The sequence below is a fragment of the Colobus angolensis genome, unplaced genomic scaffold (assembly GCF_000951035.1).
Source record: "Colobus angolensis palliatus isolate OR3802 unplaced genomic scaffold, Cang.pa_1.0 Scaffold6, whole genome shotgun sequence".
Classification (NCBI taxonomy): Eukaryota; Metazoa; Chordata; class Mammalia; order Primates; family Cercopithecidae; genus Colobus; species Colobus angolensis.
In genome coordinates, this window is record NW_012119598.1 from 13,998,610 (window position 1) to 14,014,040 (window position 15,431).

General features: G+C 44.6%; 1 protein-coding gene across 4 annotated transcripts in view; it reads left to right on the forward strand.

The window, feature by feature from the left end:
• PHACTR1 (phosphatase and actin regulator 1) overlaps nt 1–15,431 on the forward strand; it is a 573,087-nt gene that overhangs the window by 513,546 nt on the left and 44,110 nt on the right. For all 4 annotated transcript variants that reach the window (XM_011962700.1, XM_011962701.1, XM_011962699.1 and 1 more), the window contains 2 exons: nt 843–1,090; nt 3,049–3,205. In XM_011962700.1, coding sequence (XP_011818090.1) covers nt 843–1,090; nt 3,049–3,205 — 405 coding nt within the window. The remainder of the gene's footprint in view (nt 1–842; nt 1,091–3,048; nt 3,206–15,431) is intronic.

Below are 15,431 nucleotides of genomic sequence, written 5' to 3' on the forward strand. Positions count from 1 at the left end.
AGGTGTGTGCCACCACGCCCAGCTAATTTTTGTATTTTTAGTAGAGACGGGGTTTCACCATGTTGACCAGGATGGTCTCGATCTCTTGACCCCATGATCCACCTGCCTTGGCCTCCCAAAGTGCTGCGATTACAGGCATGAGCCACCACGCCCAGCAGTATAGTTTTTTTAGTTAATAAAGATATTTGATCCAAAAACATCATCCTCGATGCCTCTTAGAAAGCTGACCTGCAAAATATCCAGACTGGCATTACCTGTGGCTCCCTGTGGGAGATAACTTTCTGTAGGTCATCGCTGATGATGTCATGCATGGGTCTCCGGCCTTCTGTCCATCCGCCTCTTCCCTTTCTCAGCATCTCCAGCCACAGCATTTCAGTCTTTCACACACTCAGTCCCTATCAGTCGCCCTGTGTAGCTTTAGAAAACTAGAACCTCAATTATTATCTTTCTCTCCTGAAACTGTAGCTTCACTATCAGGTTAATGCTTTACCCTTGCTTTTAATTTTTTTTAATTAATGGTAAACACAGATAACATAAAATTTGCCATCTTAACCATTCTAAAACATACAGTTCAATGGCATTAGGTACGTTCACATCATTGTGCAACCATCACACCACTCACGAGGAGTTGGATTTATTATTTCCTATCCCACGCCACTATTCCCTTCAGGAAACAGTGCCATTTTCAAATGATTCCCTGTAAGATGAGCGATGGCACCTTACTTGCCCAGTAGACCCTTTGTCTCTTAGGACTAGACAACTGAGTTTTAAAATGGTTTTGATGCATTTATATAGCATGTTAGCCAAAATGAATTTCATCTTTCCTCCTTGTCTTTAAACAGCTCTGAGCAGCGGGTCCCCTGTTCCACTTCTTACCACAGCTCTGGGTTGCACTCGGGTGACGGGGTCACCAAAGCGGGACCTATGGGCCTTCCAGAAATAAGACAAGTGCCAACTGTTGTGATTGAATGTGATGACAATAAAGAAAATGTGCCTCACGAGTCAGACTACGAAGACTCTTCTTGCCTGTATACAAGAGAAGAGGAGGAAGAGGAGGAGGACGAAGACGATGACAGCTCATTATACACCAGTGCGTTCATCTTAACTCTTCACCAGGGGTGGGGAAGCATGCTATTGTGGAAAGAGAGCAGAGAGAGGACCCAGTAGCCCAGCATTCTGGGTTCTAATCCCCGCTCTGGTGTTGACTGGTCCTGGGTCGTAGGGCAGCTTAGTCTACCTCTTGGGGCCTCAGTTCCTACATCAATTAGAGGAGAGGGTAAATGTCCTCTAAATGCCCTCCTAGCTCTAAAAATTACTGCCACCTCCTACCTCTTTAAATGGCTTATTCTTTGTTGCTTCCCTTAGGATGCAACTTCTCCCCCAACCCACAAAAAAAAAAAAAAAAGTTTAAAACTCTGTGTCTGTCTAGCAAACACTCAAATACTACCCACTGTATATGCAACAAATTCAGTTTTTAAGCATACCTCAGCAACTTTGAAGGCCTCAATTTAAATTTCTTATTTATGACCTTTAAATGTGCTAAGAGACAAGAGAAGAAATGAAGAAAGCAAAGTTCAAAACCCATCACTGTAGCCATGAACAGTAAATAAATTTTAGTTACGTGAGTACAGCCTGATATTTGGTCAACTTTTTAATAAATGAACTTATGAGAATAGCAACCATGCATTGAACATGTACTGTGTGCCTGACAGTGGGCTACGGTTTTAATCTCTCACCTACATCTCACAACCCTGAGGCATGGATGCTATTGCCTCATTTTACAGATAAGGGCAGAAAATGGAGAAGCAAGGCACAGGCCCAGGGCCTCACGTCTGCTAAGGGGCAATGCTGGGGTTTGATGCAGGCTCTGTCACATTCTGAAGCCCATGTTCTAAAACCAGCGGAGGAAGAAAGAAGAAAAGCACTACACAATAAAGCCCAAAGGCATCCTCAGACTTGTTGCCTGCTGGCGTTTTCTCTTGCTCTCTACTTACCAGGCTTCAAATAGCTGGCTCCGTGTGAGACCTGGCAAGCTATGAAGGGATCCAAATGATGTCAAGGAAAGAACCACACAGGGCAGCCAAAGACCTCAATGATCCATGAATGGAAGGAGCAACTGCTCAGCCCGTTTTGCTGTTCAGTATCCAGAGAACTGAATGTTTTATAACGAGGTTTCTCAACCTCAGCACTCCCGGCATGTGGAACCAGATAATTCTTTGGTGTGGGCCATACTGTGTATGGTGGGGTGTTTACAGGCATCCCTGGCCTCTGTCCGCTAGATGCCAGTAGCACCCTCTGCCTGCCACCTTAGCTTTGACAACCAAAAATGCCTTGAGATAGTGCCAGGTGTCCCTTGGGAAGCAAAATCACCACTGGTTGAGAACCACTGATTTATACCAGATGTAGAGAAGCCCTGCCTCAGCTGCTCGGAAACCCTGGGGTTAAAAAGAAAAAACCCACCCCAGGATATTGCCTATTTCAAAGCCTTCACCTCCACTCCCACCCCCAACCAGCCCCACTTTGTCGGCCTACCTTTTTTCTCCTTCACATGCCCCCAGCTCCAGTGTAGGTGATCTTTTCTGTCTCTTGAGATTTCCTGGTGTAACCTTCACCACTGAACTTTTGCAGACACAGATCCCCGCCCACCTGCTGCCTGTTGGACTCTCATCACTGCTTCAGGTGTCAGCCCCTCCTCCTCGTGAAACTTCCCCCAATTGCTAAAGGCCTCTGTCCTGTCTCCCCCTTTGCAGTCCACTGCACCCCACAGCCAGTCCTGCCTTTCTTTGTGATGTCGCCTGCATGCTAGGTGTTCCTGGAGAGCAGAGACCCAATCACAGGCTCCCTGTGTGCTGTCCATGTGCCCCACACAGTGCTAGGGGCAGAGTGTGTGGCAATGGCAGGAACTCTAGGAACTGACGCCTTAACCACTTTCAGGTGTTAAAGCATTGATGACTTCCTTCCTGCCTTGTATCTTATGGCCCAGGGTTGGCCCTGTGGGAGCCCAGGCAGATACGTCAGCCTTTATTGACTCATTTCTCTCTCCTACAGGCTCCCTGGCCATGAAGGTCTGCAGGAAGGACTCCTTAGCCATCAAACTCAGCAACAGGCCCTCCAAGCGAGAGCTGGAAGAAAAGAACATCCTTCCCAGGCAGACGGATGAGGAGCGGCTGGAGCTGAGGCAACAGATTGGCACCAAGCTCACCAGGTAGGACAGCGGCACCCTCTGCCTCCCTGGCAGTGAGCCTTTAGCTCTCCAGATTCTGGCACTCTCGGCCAGGCGCAGTAGCCTATGCCTATAATCCTAGCACTTTGGGAGGCCAAGGCAGGCGGATCACATGAGGTCAGGAGTTCAAGACCAGCCTGACCAACGTGGTGAAACCCCATCTATACTAAAAATGCAAAAATTAGCCAGGCATGGTGGCCTCTAATCCCAGCTACTCAGGAGGCTGAGGCAGGAGGATCACTTGAATCCGGGAGGTAGAGGTTCCAGTGAGCTGAGATCGTGCCATTGCACTCTAGCCTGTATGACAGAGCAAGACTCTGTCTCAAGAAAGAAAAACAAAAAGATACAATGGAAAACATCCCATTTTGTCTCCAAGGTTGTTTCTATAGTGCTCTCTCTTTCATTTATACAAATCTTGGAAAATTCACTTGATTCAAGGTTCAGGGAGAAATTGAGAGGCAGGTTTCCAGGGAGAATAATCATCTGTAGAAAAGCCTCCATCATCTGACCAGGCACAGTGGCTCATGCCTGTAGTCCTAACATATTGGGTGGCCAAGGCAGGCAGATTGTTTCAGCCCAGGAGTTCCAGGCCAGCCTGAGCAACAAAGTAAAACTCCACCTCTACATAAAATAAAAAATTAGCCAGATGTGGTGGCACATGCCTATGGTCCCAGCTACATGGGAGGTTGAGGCAGGAGGATGACTTGAGCATAGGAGGTCAAGGCTGCAGTGAGCCATTATCATGCCACTGCACTCCCAGCCCAGGTGACAGAGTGAGAAAGAAAAAAGAAAAAGAAAAAGAGAAGAGAAGGGAGAAGGAGAAGGGGAAGGGGAAGGGAGGGGAAGGAAGGAAAGGAAGGCCTCCATCATGTAATAGAATTGACCTATGGAGAGATAAGGTGTGGTTTGATTAAGCACAAAGCAGTCAGATAAACAAACTCTCTGCTATACGGTTAAGTGGTTGGTAGTGATGCCTCATTACTCCACCGGGACTCTTTTTGAGTGATTGCCCTTTATGTATGGATATTACAGACATAGGCATAGCTTTATATTATATTAAGATATTAACCACCTATGTATGTATTTGTAATCAAGGGCATGTTTATGTGACATTAGGTAACCTTTGTTGAGTACTTATTATTTGTCACCATTCTCTAAACATTTTATATGTATTAAATCATTTGTCTTTGGGCCTCTCTATAAGATACACATTCGTACACCCATTTTACAGATGAGAACACCAGGCATAGAGAACTTTGATTGCTTTGCATAATGTCACACAGCACAACTCTGGAATTCTCTCTCTTGAGCCCTTACTTTGTACCAGACACTGTTGTGAGTGCCTGGACATAATGTGTGGAAGGACATAATGTGTGGAAGTCTACCAGGGCTTAATTTCTGATTCTCCCTCTTACTAGCTATATGGCCCTAAGTAAGTCACTTAGTCTCTTTCCCTGTGTTTCTACATAAGTAAAAGAGTGAGCTGTGAAAATTAAGCAAATTAATAGAAGTATTTAAAACAGTGTCTGGCCCATAGCAAGCAATCAGTTACCTGTTGTTACCATCACCTTTGCAATGTACAAGTGAGGAAGGTGGTACATAGAGATTATGTAGACATAGGCGTCACCCAGCTTTATGCCAGTATTCTTCCCTCCCACCTGATTTACTTTGTTACGTAAGGGCAGCTTCTTTTCCAAAATTAACTTAGTTTCCTCTTGGAGGATGTTGTAATGGTACAGGGCTTTGCAAAATGGTCAACACTGATGGATGATTGGACATAGTATTATGCAGTCTTTAGAGTCATAGAATGAAAACATCTAACCACCTGCCACACACACATGCATTCTTTCTCTCATTGATTGAAGTAACACGGCCTTCTCTTTTAATACCTCAGTGATAGTTGCAGCTCTCTAGAGAGCCTGTCCCACTGTTGGAGAGCCTGTCCCACTGTTGGAGAGCCTTATTGTTAGGCATTTTTCCAATATTGAACTGAAATCTGTCCATGCCACTCCCATCCATTGGTCTTATTCTGTGTTTTCTGCACCTTCATCCCCTGTAACACGGCATGCTTTAGCATACTTGAAGATAATGATCCTGGCCTCCCTGATCTCTCTCATGTTACGTAGAACCATATGTCAGTTCTGAGATTGGTTGGGGTGGGTGGGTATGGTTCTGGGCTACTCCTGACCCAGCTTGTTCAAGTTTACACATTATTCTCTAGGGGATTAGAAAAAAGAGAAGGAGTAAATCTTTTATCATAGCTCCTTCCCCTCACTTCCCATTCCTCCAGCTCTGCTACAGTACAAGCAGATCCCCGGGTATGTGAGGGGCAAATGAAAATTTATCTGCAGGTGGGAGTGAGATGCCAGAGCATCTGGCTGCCTGGGTGACCTCTTCTTTGGCAAGTGTGAGAGAGAGATGGGAAGCATAGGAAGTCAGCCTGTGAGCCTGGACACCTGCTTTTTCACTGTGGGGTCCTTGCACCCGATTTAGACTAGCACAGTAAAAAAGGGCACTGTTGTCCCAGAGCATACTCCTAAAAAGAGAGACAGTCCCAGCCTGTCCTGCCTAAATACATATCCATAAGCCACCACCATGACTGGATAGCAAAGGCAGCTGCAAAACCCAGAGGTTGGAAGAGACGTAAACCATCCGTGTCCTGAAAGAGGTTCAGGACAGAAAGAGGTTCTCTGTATCTGAAATCTTATTCTGGTAGATCAGCCCTTTCCCAACTCTTCCCCTAATAAGGATGCTTAAATACTGCTTGGAATTTGTGACATCCACTGAAGGTTTACCATAGTGTACTTCGTTCCCAGCCCTCTTTCATTATGGCCGATAGCAGGTGTATTATTCAGTTCACTGCTATGAAGAAATACCTGAGACTGGGTAATTTATAAAGAAAAGAGGTTTAATTGACTCACAGTTCTGCGTGGCTGGGGAGGTCTCAGGAAACTTACAATCATGGCAGAAGGCACCTCTTCACAGGGCGGCAGGAGAGAGAATGAGTGCAAGCAGAGGAAATGCCAGGCAGTTATAAAACCATCAGATCTCATGAGACCCACTCATTATCACAAGAACAGCATGAGGGAAACTGCCCCCAAGATTCAGTTACCTCCCCCGCCCTTGACATGTAGGGATTATGGGGATTAAATTCAAGGTGAGATTTGGGTGGGGACACAGAACCAAACCTTATCAGCAGGAGAAGACACGTCAACTAGGGACAGAAAGACAAAGTAGAGAAGGCAGCATATTCAAGCAATTGAGATGACCTGTGTCCTTCCTCTGAACCCACTTTGTCCTTCACTCTTTCAACTAGGGAGTTTCTTTCTTTGTGGTAAGACCCTTGGAAGCTCTAGCCAGATTGCAGGGACTGTGCCTAAAGGACAGACTGTCAGGAATGTCTAGCAAATTGGCAAAGTTGTACAGAGCTTAGCACATGTCTCCATATGGCAGATAGGTCATATCTATACCTCAAGGTCATTTTTGAGGTAGCACAGCCATTAATGCAGACCCAAAGAGTTTTAGGGACAATTCCCTTTAGAATTGAGAGCTCAGCTCTGTGTTTCCAGCCACCCATTCATCCTGAAGCCAGGGAAGAATGGAGGGGAAATCTGAGGACCAAAAAGTGACTGTGGTAGACAGCGAGCTACTCTGGAGTCAGGAGTTTGGGTTCTAGCTCTGATTCTTTCATTTCCTAGTCATTTGCCCTGAAGGCATTAGACTAGGTCATCTGATTACTGTGTGTAAAACATGTGCTTTATGATCACAAAAAGCAACTAAAGGAATGCAGATGTGTGCTGTAGAGTTGGCATTTCTTAAGCTACAAGGCCGCAGCATTCTCTGGCTATTAATGTACTGGAAATCTTAGGCTCTTTGAAAAGCATGTGACCAAGTCTGTGGTCCTCATGGAGTCAGCAAGGTAGAAAACATAATTTTAGCCTGAAAGTTCCAGTAACATAAGAAAAAAAAAAAAAAGACCACAATGTGCAGCATTCTAAGAATAATCTCTGTGCTTCCAAAAACATTTACTTGTTGAGGCTATTGGGCAGACTCTCCTAAATCTCAGTCAGCAAGTCATCTGGATTTTTAAATAAATAACTATTTCAATTAACTGCCATTGGAAACGTATGGACTGCCCTAGGGACATGAAGGTTGGTCAGCAGGGTTCATGTGACTCCTCCTCCATATATATACAGACTTTGAACTTTGGGATGGCACAGAGGACCAAGGAGTGGTGAATGATGCCATCCACTGGGGTGCCAGGTGAAAATAGTAGAGCTTCTATTTACATTCATTTCATGTCATCTTTTCTTAACATGGTTATTTGTGCCCGGATTATACTGTGCATGGTGTATCATTGCAGTAGTACCTGTGTCTTATACATGAAGAAATGGTACATATGGGGATATGTGATTAGATTCATATTGATGAAGTTCTCTTAGAGTCCCCTGGTTTGAGGGTCACTTCTCAGTGCTATGTGAGTAACACTTTTCATCTCCAGTGGACACACAGAGACCTCAGGGCAATCCCTCGCCCCACCTACCCCACCCCATGAGAAACCATTCTGCATTCTCTCTAGATCTCCTCTTGGGATTCCACATCCTGAAACCTAGGAGGTTCAGGCTAAGATCCCTGACTATGGGATCTTAGCCATTACATCTACTTCTAGTTCTGTTCATTTGTCAAGCTTTTTATTCCCACAAGAGTAATGTTCCCTCATGACCCCATTTTGTTTATTTGAAATATAATTGAACATACTACCCCAAAATATCAGTATTAAAAAAATTAGACACGGAGCCATGCTTCTCAAAGTTCATAGTTAGGGTGCCCTGTCAGGGTGACCTCGTGATCAGCCAGAGCCAGCATGCTGTGGCACTTCCTCACGTTCCAGCCCGTGGCACTGACTGATTGGTGAAGTGAAACCCTCAGAGGTTGGACCTTCGGATCACTAGGTATGGGGTGTTCTGGAACTAAAGAAAAACCTGATGCCTAACAAGCTGTGCTTTTGATTCTGAAACATCCTATAAAAAGTGAGTCATTCAGTAAGTTGATAGGGCTACTCATTTTTAAAGGAAGGAGATTAAGACTCCAAAATGACCTATTTGTGGTCAGTCAACAGCCAGTCTACTTGGGACCTCACCTAGGGAATCGCTAGCTCTTCAGACCCAACAGAGGATCGACTGGCCCAGTCCTCTCCAACTGAGGTCCTCTGTCCCCACCCATACCCTCTTGGTTGTTTGGACCAGATGAAAACGCCTGCAAAAGAAAAATAAAATGGAAAGTGCCTCACCACATACACAGGAGTTTATAATCTAAAGTGAGCTCAGGAGTAAATGAGGATTGGGACCATCTACCTCCCTGACATACTCCTTCCTCTAAGATATCCCTTTACCCTTAAAATATCACCCTCCTACTCAGGAATGAACTATGGGCATTTTTTTTTTTTTTTTGGCAGTCAGAGTTGACCAGAATTTTTTCATCAACTGAGCTGGAGCAGACAGACCCCCCCACTTCTAGTTGGATGCATCTCTATGTATAAGCTCTTGGAAGCCTGGCCACTTGGTTTGGGAAAGAACATTTCTCCTTGTAATGTCCTTTTCCTAAGCTAGACATAGCCAATAATGCAGACCACTCACCGATGATTATTCCCAATGATCAAAGGAAGGTACTGACTTCATTTAAGCTACTTGGTGTATTCATTTGCTGGAGCTGCCATAACAGAGTCCCACAAATCAAGTGGCATACACACAGAAATGCATTGTCTCAGAGGTCTAGAGGCTGGAAGTCTGAGATCCAGGTGTCAACAGAGTTGGTTCCTTCTGAGGGCCATGAGGGAGGCTCTGTTCTGGGCATCTCTGCTGTCCTCTTGTGTTTGCTGAGAATCTTTGGCCTTCCTTGGCTTGTAGATGCATCCCTCAATCTCTGCCTTCGTCTCTGCATGATGCTCTCCCTGTGTGTGTATCTCTGTGTTCAGATTTCCCCTTTGTATAAGGACACCAGTTATGCTGGATTAGGGCCCACCACCCCATCCTGAAGACCCCATTCTAACATGATTATCCCTGTAAAGACCTTGTGAGGTGCTGGGATTAGGATTTCAACCTGGAAGTTTTAGGAAGACAGAATTCAATCCATAACACTTGGAGAAGTGTCAAGTGGGTTTACCTAGAGAAGGGACCGTGACCCCAAATGCATGTGGAGACAGAGAGATATTGCACAGAAGTGAAGCTGACAGTGAGGAGATGAAGAGGGAGTGTTGGGAACAGGGGCAAGATGAAAAGTCCACCCTTGCATCAAGAGACCATCACTGTTCAGCTTCAACCCCATGTTGTTTTGCAAAAATGAAGGGCTAGTTTGTTAGCTCTTCTGAAAAAAGAATCTGGATTTTTAACATGACAATTTCAAATTTTTTAGACTTTATAGGACTGGCACAGTGACTCACGCCTATAATCCCAGCACTTTGGGAGGCCAAAGTGGAAGGATCACTTGAGCCCAGGAGTCTGAGACCAGCCTGGGCAACACAGACCCCATGATGACAAAACAAATTCTTAAAAATTAACTGGGCATGGTGGCATCCACCTGTAGTTCCAGCTACTTGGGAGGCTAAGGTAGGAGGATCCCTTGAGCCCAGGAGGTCGAGGCTGCAGTGAGCTATAATTGTGCCACTGCACTCCAGCCTGAGCATCAGAATGAGACCCCTCTTTAAAAAAAAAAAATGAGATAGGCAAAAATATATATTTGTAGACTGAATTCAGCCCAATGACTCCATCTCAGTCCTGGGCCACCTATTTTAAATCTTGGTCCTGGATGATGTCGTTTATTCTATTTATAGTATATTCATGAAATCTTTGTGCGTGCACTGCACATGCTGAGGAGACAGTGAGACAGGAATAGTAGGTATGTTGTAAATGTAAATGTGAACACGTGTATGTATCAGTAGCAATTTAAAATTAGCATCTGTAGAATTCAAATTAGTTTGAATGTACAGGCATACATTGCTTAACGATGGGATTACATGCTGAGAAATATGTCAGGCAGTTTTGTCATTGTGTGGCCATCATGAAGTGTACTCACACAGACCTAGATGGTAGAGTGTACTACACTCCTCGGCTAGATGGTAGAGCCTATTACTCCTCAACTACAAACCTGTATGCTATGTTACAGGACTGAATACTGTAGCAATTGTAACACATGGTATCTGTGCATCTAAACATAGAAAAGGTAAAATAAAAGTACCGTATTATAATATTTTGGGACCACAGTCCCATATGCAGTCCATTAACCAAAAGGTTGTTATGAGGTGCGTGACTTTATTTATTTGTGTGGATTGATCTTTAATCAATATGCCATATTCCTAAAAATGAACACTTGTTCCAGGTCTTTGTTTTAGGAATTCAGTTAGGTTGCTGCAGAATGTCTGCAAGTGACTCCTAAAGAACACATTAAGTTGGATGAAGCTGGTGAAGTAGCTTCCCTGCTTTCTTTTCCTTAACACCCACAGCCTGGGAATCAGAAGGGTTTAAGGTTAAAGCACCTAGTGACGCTGATAGCTTGAATCTACACCTAAGGCATGGAAACTGGCACTAAGCCCCACGTGGTAGATCAGATTAGTTTTCTCCTTCGTAAAGGACCAAAATTCTTCCTCTTTTCTCTCCTCCTCACTACTTTATCATTACCATGACTTAAAAAGCTGGCAAGTGGGGCATAGTGAATGAGATAGTGAGATAATAGTCTGATCATCTCCATGAAGCCTAGTATGTTACTCTGCCTTATTTAGAATTTCATAATATGCTAGATAGAAAAAGTCTCCTAAATCTGTATTTTATACTCCTAAGTAGTCTACACCATTGTTGCTACAAGCAGAATATGAAATAATATGTACCAAGGATTATGCGCTGCTTTAAATCATGATACAATGTTCAAGAGAGAAAATTGAAATCCATTTTTTATGCTTGTAGCACAGCCAATAAAGTACAGTAATCTCGACTTCTAAATGTAGTTTGAGTAGTGTTTATGGTTGGGGAAAATTGGTGCGGTGAGTCTGACACACCGACACCTAGCTCCAAAGTGCCAAATAGTGTCTCCCCAGGATTCTAAGGCCTAATGCTGAGTGTGAGCTGGCATCTCCCCAGGCTAGGTAATTTCTTCTGCTGCAGAAACACTTTCTAAAAATAGGAATAACAATAAAAGGCTCTATGAATTCAATTCAACTTGGACTTACTCAGTGTCCCTGGATACGTGTCACTGTGAATTACCACTCCAAAGAAAAAAGGAAGGAAAATAGACTGGAGTGAAGTTTTGGAGGCCATGCTTTAGGCCTAGCCTTTGCGGTTGTGTGCCATTATCATCGCCATCATCATCTTCCTCCTCCTCATCATCATCATCATCCTCATCTCAGCTGTGGAGGAGCAGGGAGTGGGGCACAGCTTAGAGAGCACAGGAGAGAAATGGAAACAGGGCCCTGGTATTCGCTCATCTTCAGATCCACAAAGCCTGGGTAGGAGTGGCTCAGGCCAGGGAGACTTCCCATAAACTGGGAGGATTCTGAGACCTCCCATAAAACGGAAGGAAGACGCCAGTCACCAAACTGAAATTGTGTGTTGGGAACAAGTCAAGTCAGGGTGAGCATGATTTGAATGTATTTATTGAGTCCTACAACATTTGTACCACAAATGCATGGACTCTTAGAGGAGCTAAGCTGCTTTCAGATAATTTGACATCTTTTATGAACTCACTGCACACAATAGAAAATCCTTTTTGAGAGCCCTTCGGGAATACTGACATCTTCCGAAAGGTGCTCAGATGAGCCTAGGCTACAGCACTACCTGTTTGATAGACAGTTAAAGAAAGCACATGTTCACTGGGGCTTATTTAAAAAAAAAAAATCAATGGAAGGCGAGAAAGCGTCTGCATAAGAAGATTTGAGCAAGATGCATTGGAAGGAGGTAGAATAAAACTTCAAAATCACACATGTAGAGGTTCTGGCATTGAGCCATGGGTCACAGCCATCACAGGGCCCTACAGCCATTGAACATGTCTCAGAGCACTTGCAGGGACGTGCACGGCCTCTTACTCTCTCCCTCCAGCCTCTAGCTGTTAACAGCTGCAGCAAAGACTGAACTCTTGACATCCTGTTGCTAGGACAAAGTTTCTAAGCCTTGACTCTGTGTGTATATGTGCATACCTGTGTGTCAGGAGGAGGGGAGGCCCAGCCTGCAAGCCCAGGTCTGCATGTTGAGGAGCAGAGCCACATCTTGGGGAGCACCACTAGTTCTCTGCATCTGTGACTTGTGGCTGCCCTGGCAGCCTATACATTTTTCAGTGATATAGTAAGTGTGGTGGACAAAGAGCTGCCTTTTACCCAGTGGGAACACAATCGATCTTAGTGTTTAAACTTGCAAAGGTTCTTTTTTTTTTTAAAAAAAAAAAAGGCCATTCTTGGAGGCTGTGAGTCTTACTTTGTTTTATATTTCATAGCTGTTTTAAACGACTGATTATTCCAGCAGCATTTCAAATTTTGGGTGCAGGGGGTGGGGAGAGCACAGCTATACTCAACTGCAGACTAAGCAGGGAATGGAGGAATCTTCTGGGCTGCATGGTCACATTTTAAGAGCCTCCTCTTAGGGTAGATGAAGAGGAAGCTTCAAAGACTGAGCTGTTTGTTACTCACAGCCCCTTTTTGTTCTCAGGTGATTTTCCCCTAATCTGTAATGATTGTTCTTGTTTGTTGTTAATCTAAGCAGATGGCAGAAGGAAAGGCTGTGTTTCTGAGGATATTCGCTGTGGTTTGTTGTTGTTGTTGTTGTTGTTGTTGTTGTTTTTGAGATGGAGTCTCACTTTGTTGCCCAGGCTGGAGTGCAGTGGCACAATCTTGGCTCACTGCAACCTCCACCTCCCCGGGTTCAAGTGATTGTCATGCCTCAGCCTTCCGAGTAGCTGGGACTACAGGCATGTGCCACCACACCTGGCTAATTTTTGTGTTTTTAGTAGAGATGGGGTTTCGACCTGTTGATCGGGCTGGTCTCAAACTCCTAGACTCAAGTGATCCGCCCACCTCAGCCTCCTAAAGAGCTGGGATTACAGGCGTGAGCCACTGTAACCAGCCAGGATATTTGGCGAAGTGAAAGAAGAATCAACCCATCTACATTTAAAGACCTCTCAGGGCGAAGGTCCCTGACACATGCCTTATATAACTTTAAAGCCTGTTGCTGTAGATAAAGTGTTTCCCCATCAGCACCTCATCTAATAATCCCCATGCAACCCTGCAAGGCAGTTGCTACTGGGAATCCCATTCTGTAGGTGAGGAAACAGAACCAATTATCTTAGAGATGATAAAGGGCAAAGAGAAGCACATCTTCTAAATCCAGGGTTTTCCTATTTCTGGCAAACCCACTGGAAAAAATGTTTAGTTTGGTTTAGTTTTTATGTTGAACAGAGCTTCCCTCCCAAGGACCTGTGGTTCGGTAGGTATCCTGGTGGACTGTAAAGTTCTAGACCAGTGGGTCAAGCTTGTACATGCAAATGTCCTCAAGGGAGAGATAAGGCATGGAATGAGGAAGAGGAAAGGAGTTGTTCTTCTATCTCAGGCTTAACTGGGCTTTTTATTGCATTTCAGTAATACCTGTGCCTGTTGCAATGTGGGGAACAGAGGTTCGATGCAGTGGTTCTCCTGGTGTGGCCCATGGGCTAATGGCATCATTTTCCCCTGGGAATTTGTTGAGGCCCCACATATTGTCAGGCCCCACCCCAGACTCAGAATCAGAAATTCTTGGGCTAGGGGCAGGGGTGGTGTGCAGGAATCTGCATTTTAACCAGCATGATTCCGATGCACACTAAAGTTTGAGAAGCAGTGGGCTAGTAAGAAGAGCAATCAAGACTTTGGAGCTGGACCTGAGCTTGAAAGCTCTTCACCATTTACTAGCTGGGCCCCTGTCAAGCCTTAGTTTCCACGTCTGTAAGATGGACCTCCCACACAAGGTATCCAGAGCACCAAATGAGTAAGACTTTCAACTGTAATAGATAAGGAACGCTATTTCCTTCCCTCTCCTGGTGAGTTTGAATACTGTATCATGCTAGACTCTTATTAGAATAAGTAATGCTGGGCAGGCGCGGTGACTCACAGCTGTAATCCCTGCATTTTGGGAGGCCAAGGCAGGTCGATCACTTGAGATCAGGAGTTCAAGACCAGCCTGTCGAGCAAGGTAAAACCCCATCTCTACTAAAAATTCAAAAAAAAAAAAAAAAAACTAGCCAGGTGTGGTGGCACAGGCCTGTAGTCCCAGCTGCTTGGTAGGCTGAGGCAGGAGAATTGCTTGAACCCAGGAGATGGAGGTTGCAGTGAGCTGAGTTTGCACCACTGCACTCCTTCAGTCTGGGGGAAAAAGAAAAGAATAACTAATGCTAGTTACCCTAACAGGAAAATCCTAAATCCCAGTCACCTAAGGCAGCAAAGGTTTATTTCTCACTGGAGTTAAGCCTAATGTGGATCTGGTAGCCTTGATCCTTCAGGTAGCCATTACATACTTCTAGAACACATGGCTCCAATCTCAGTTTCAAGGGAAGAGCGAGTAGAGGAGGCACACACATCACTTCTGCTCACAGTCCATTCATCAGAACCCAATCTCACTTCAAGGGAGTGTGGAAAACATAGAGAAGCACACGCAGTGTTGGAAGAGCATAAAGGACCTTTTCCACAATTCCACTGAGCCTACAGTTGCCACATAGGTCTTTAGGTCATGGTTCTTGCAGTTGTGTAAAAGGGACTGTCACAGCTCTAAGAGACTTGATTAAGACTTTTCACAATTAGCAGTTGGAATTCAGGGGCACCGGGTACATCTGAATGGAGCATATCACGTGGATTGCCAGAGGGGTCTGTCTTGGGGCCAGTATATGGAGGTCACTAATACCCATGGTCTATATCAATGAATTTGCGCCTGAGGTTAAGTTTAGTAAACCAACTTAAGGAAATCAAAATGATCTCAATTAGAGAAAACAGACTCAAAAAAATCAACATTGCTTTTGCTTAAAGGAAAAACTAGCTTAACTACAACTGAGAAATCATAAAAAGGAACAGTAGACTTTGAACTTGAGTGAGTTTGTTTTATATGAGTTTAAGGTTAAATTTCCAGGGAAACAAGTTACTAAGGGAGACCATGGGAACCTCAGCTTCAGCCAGTTGATTCAATTGGAAACTATTGATTAAGCACCAACC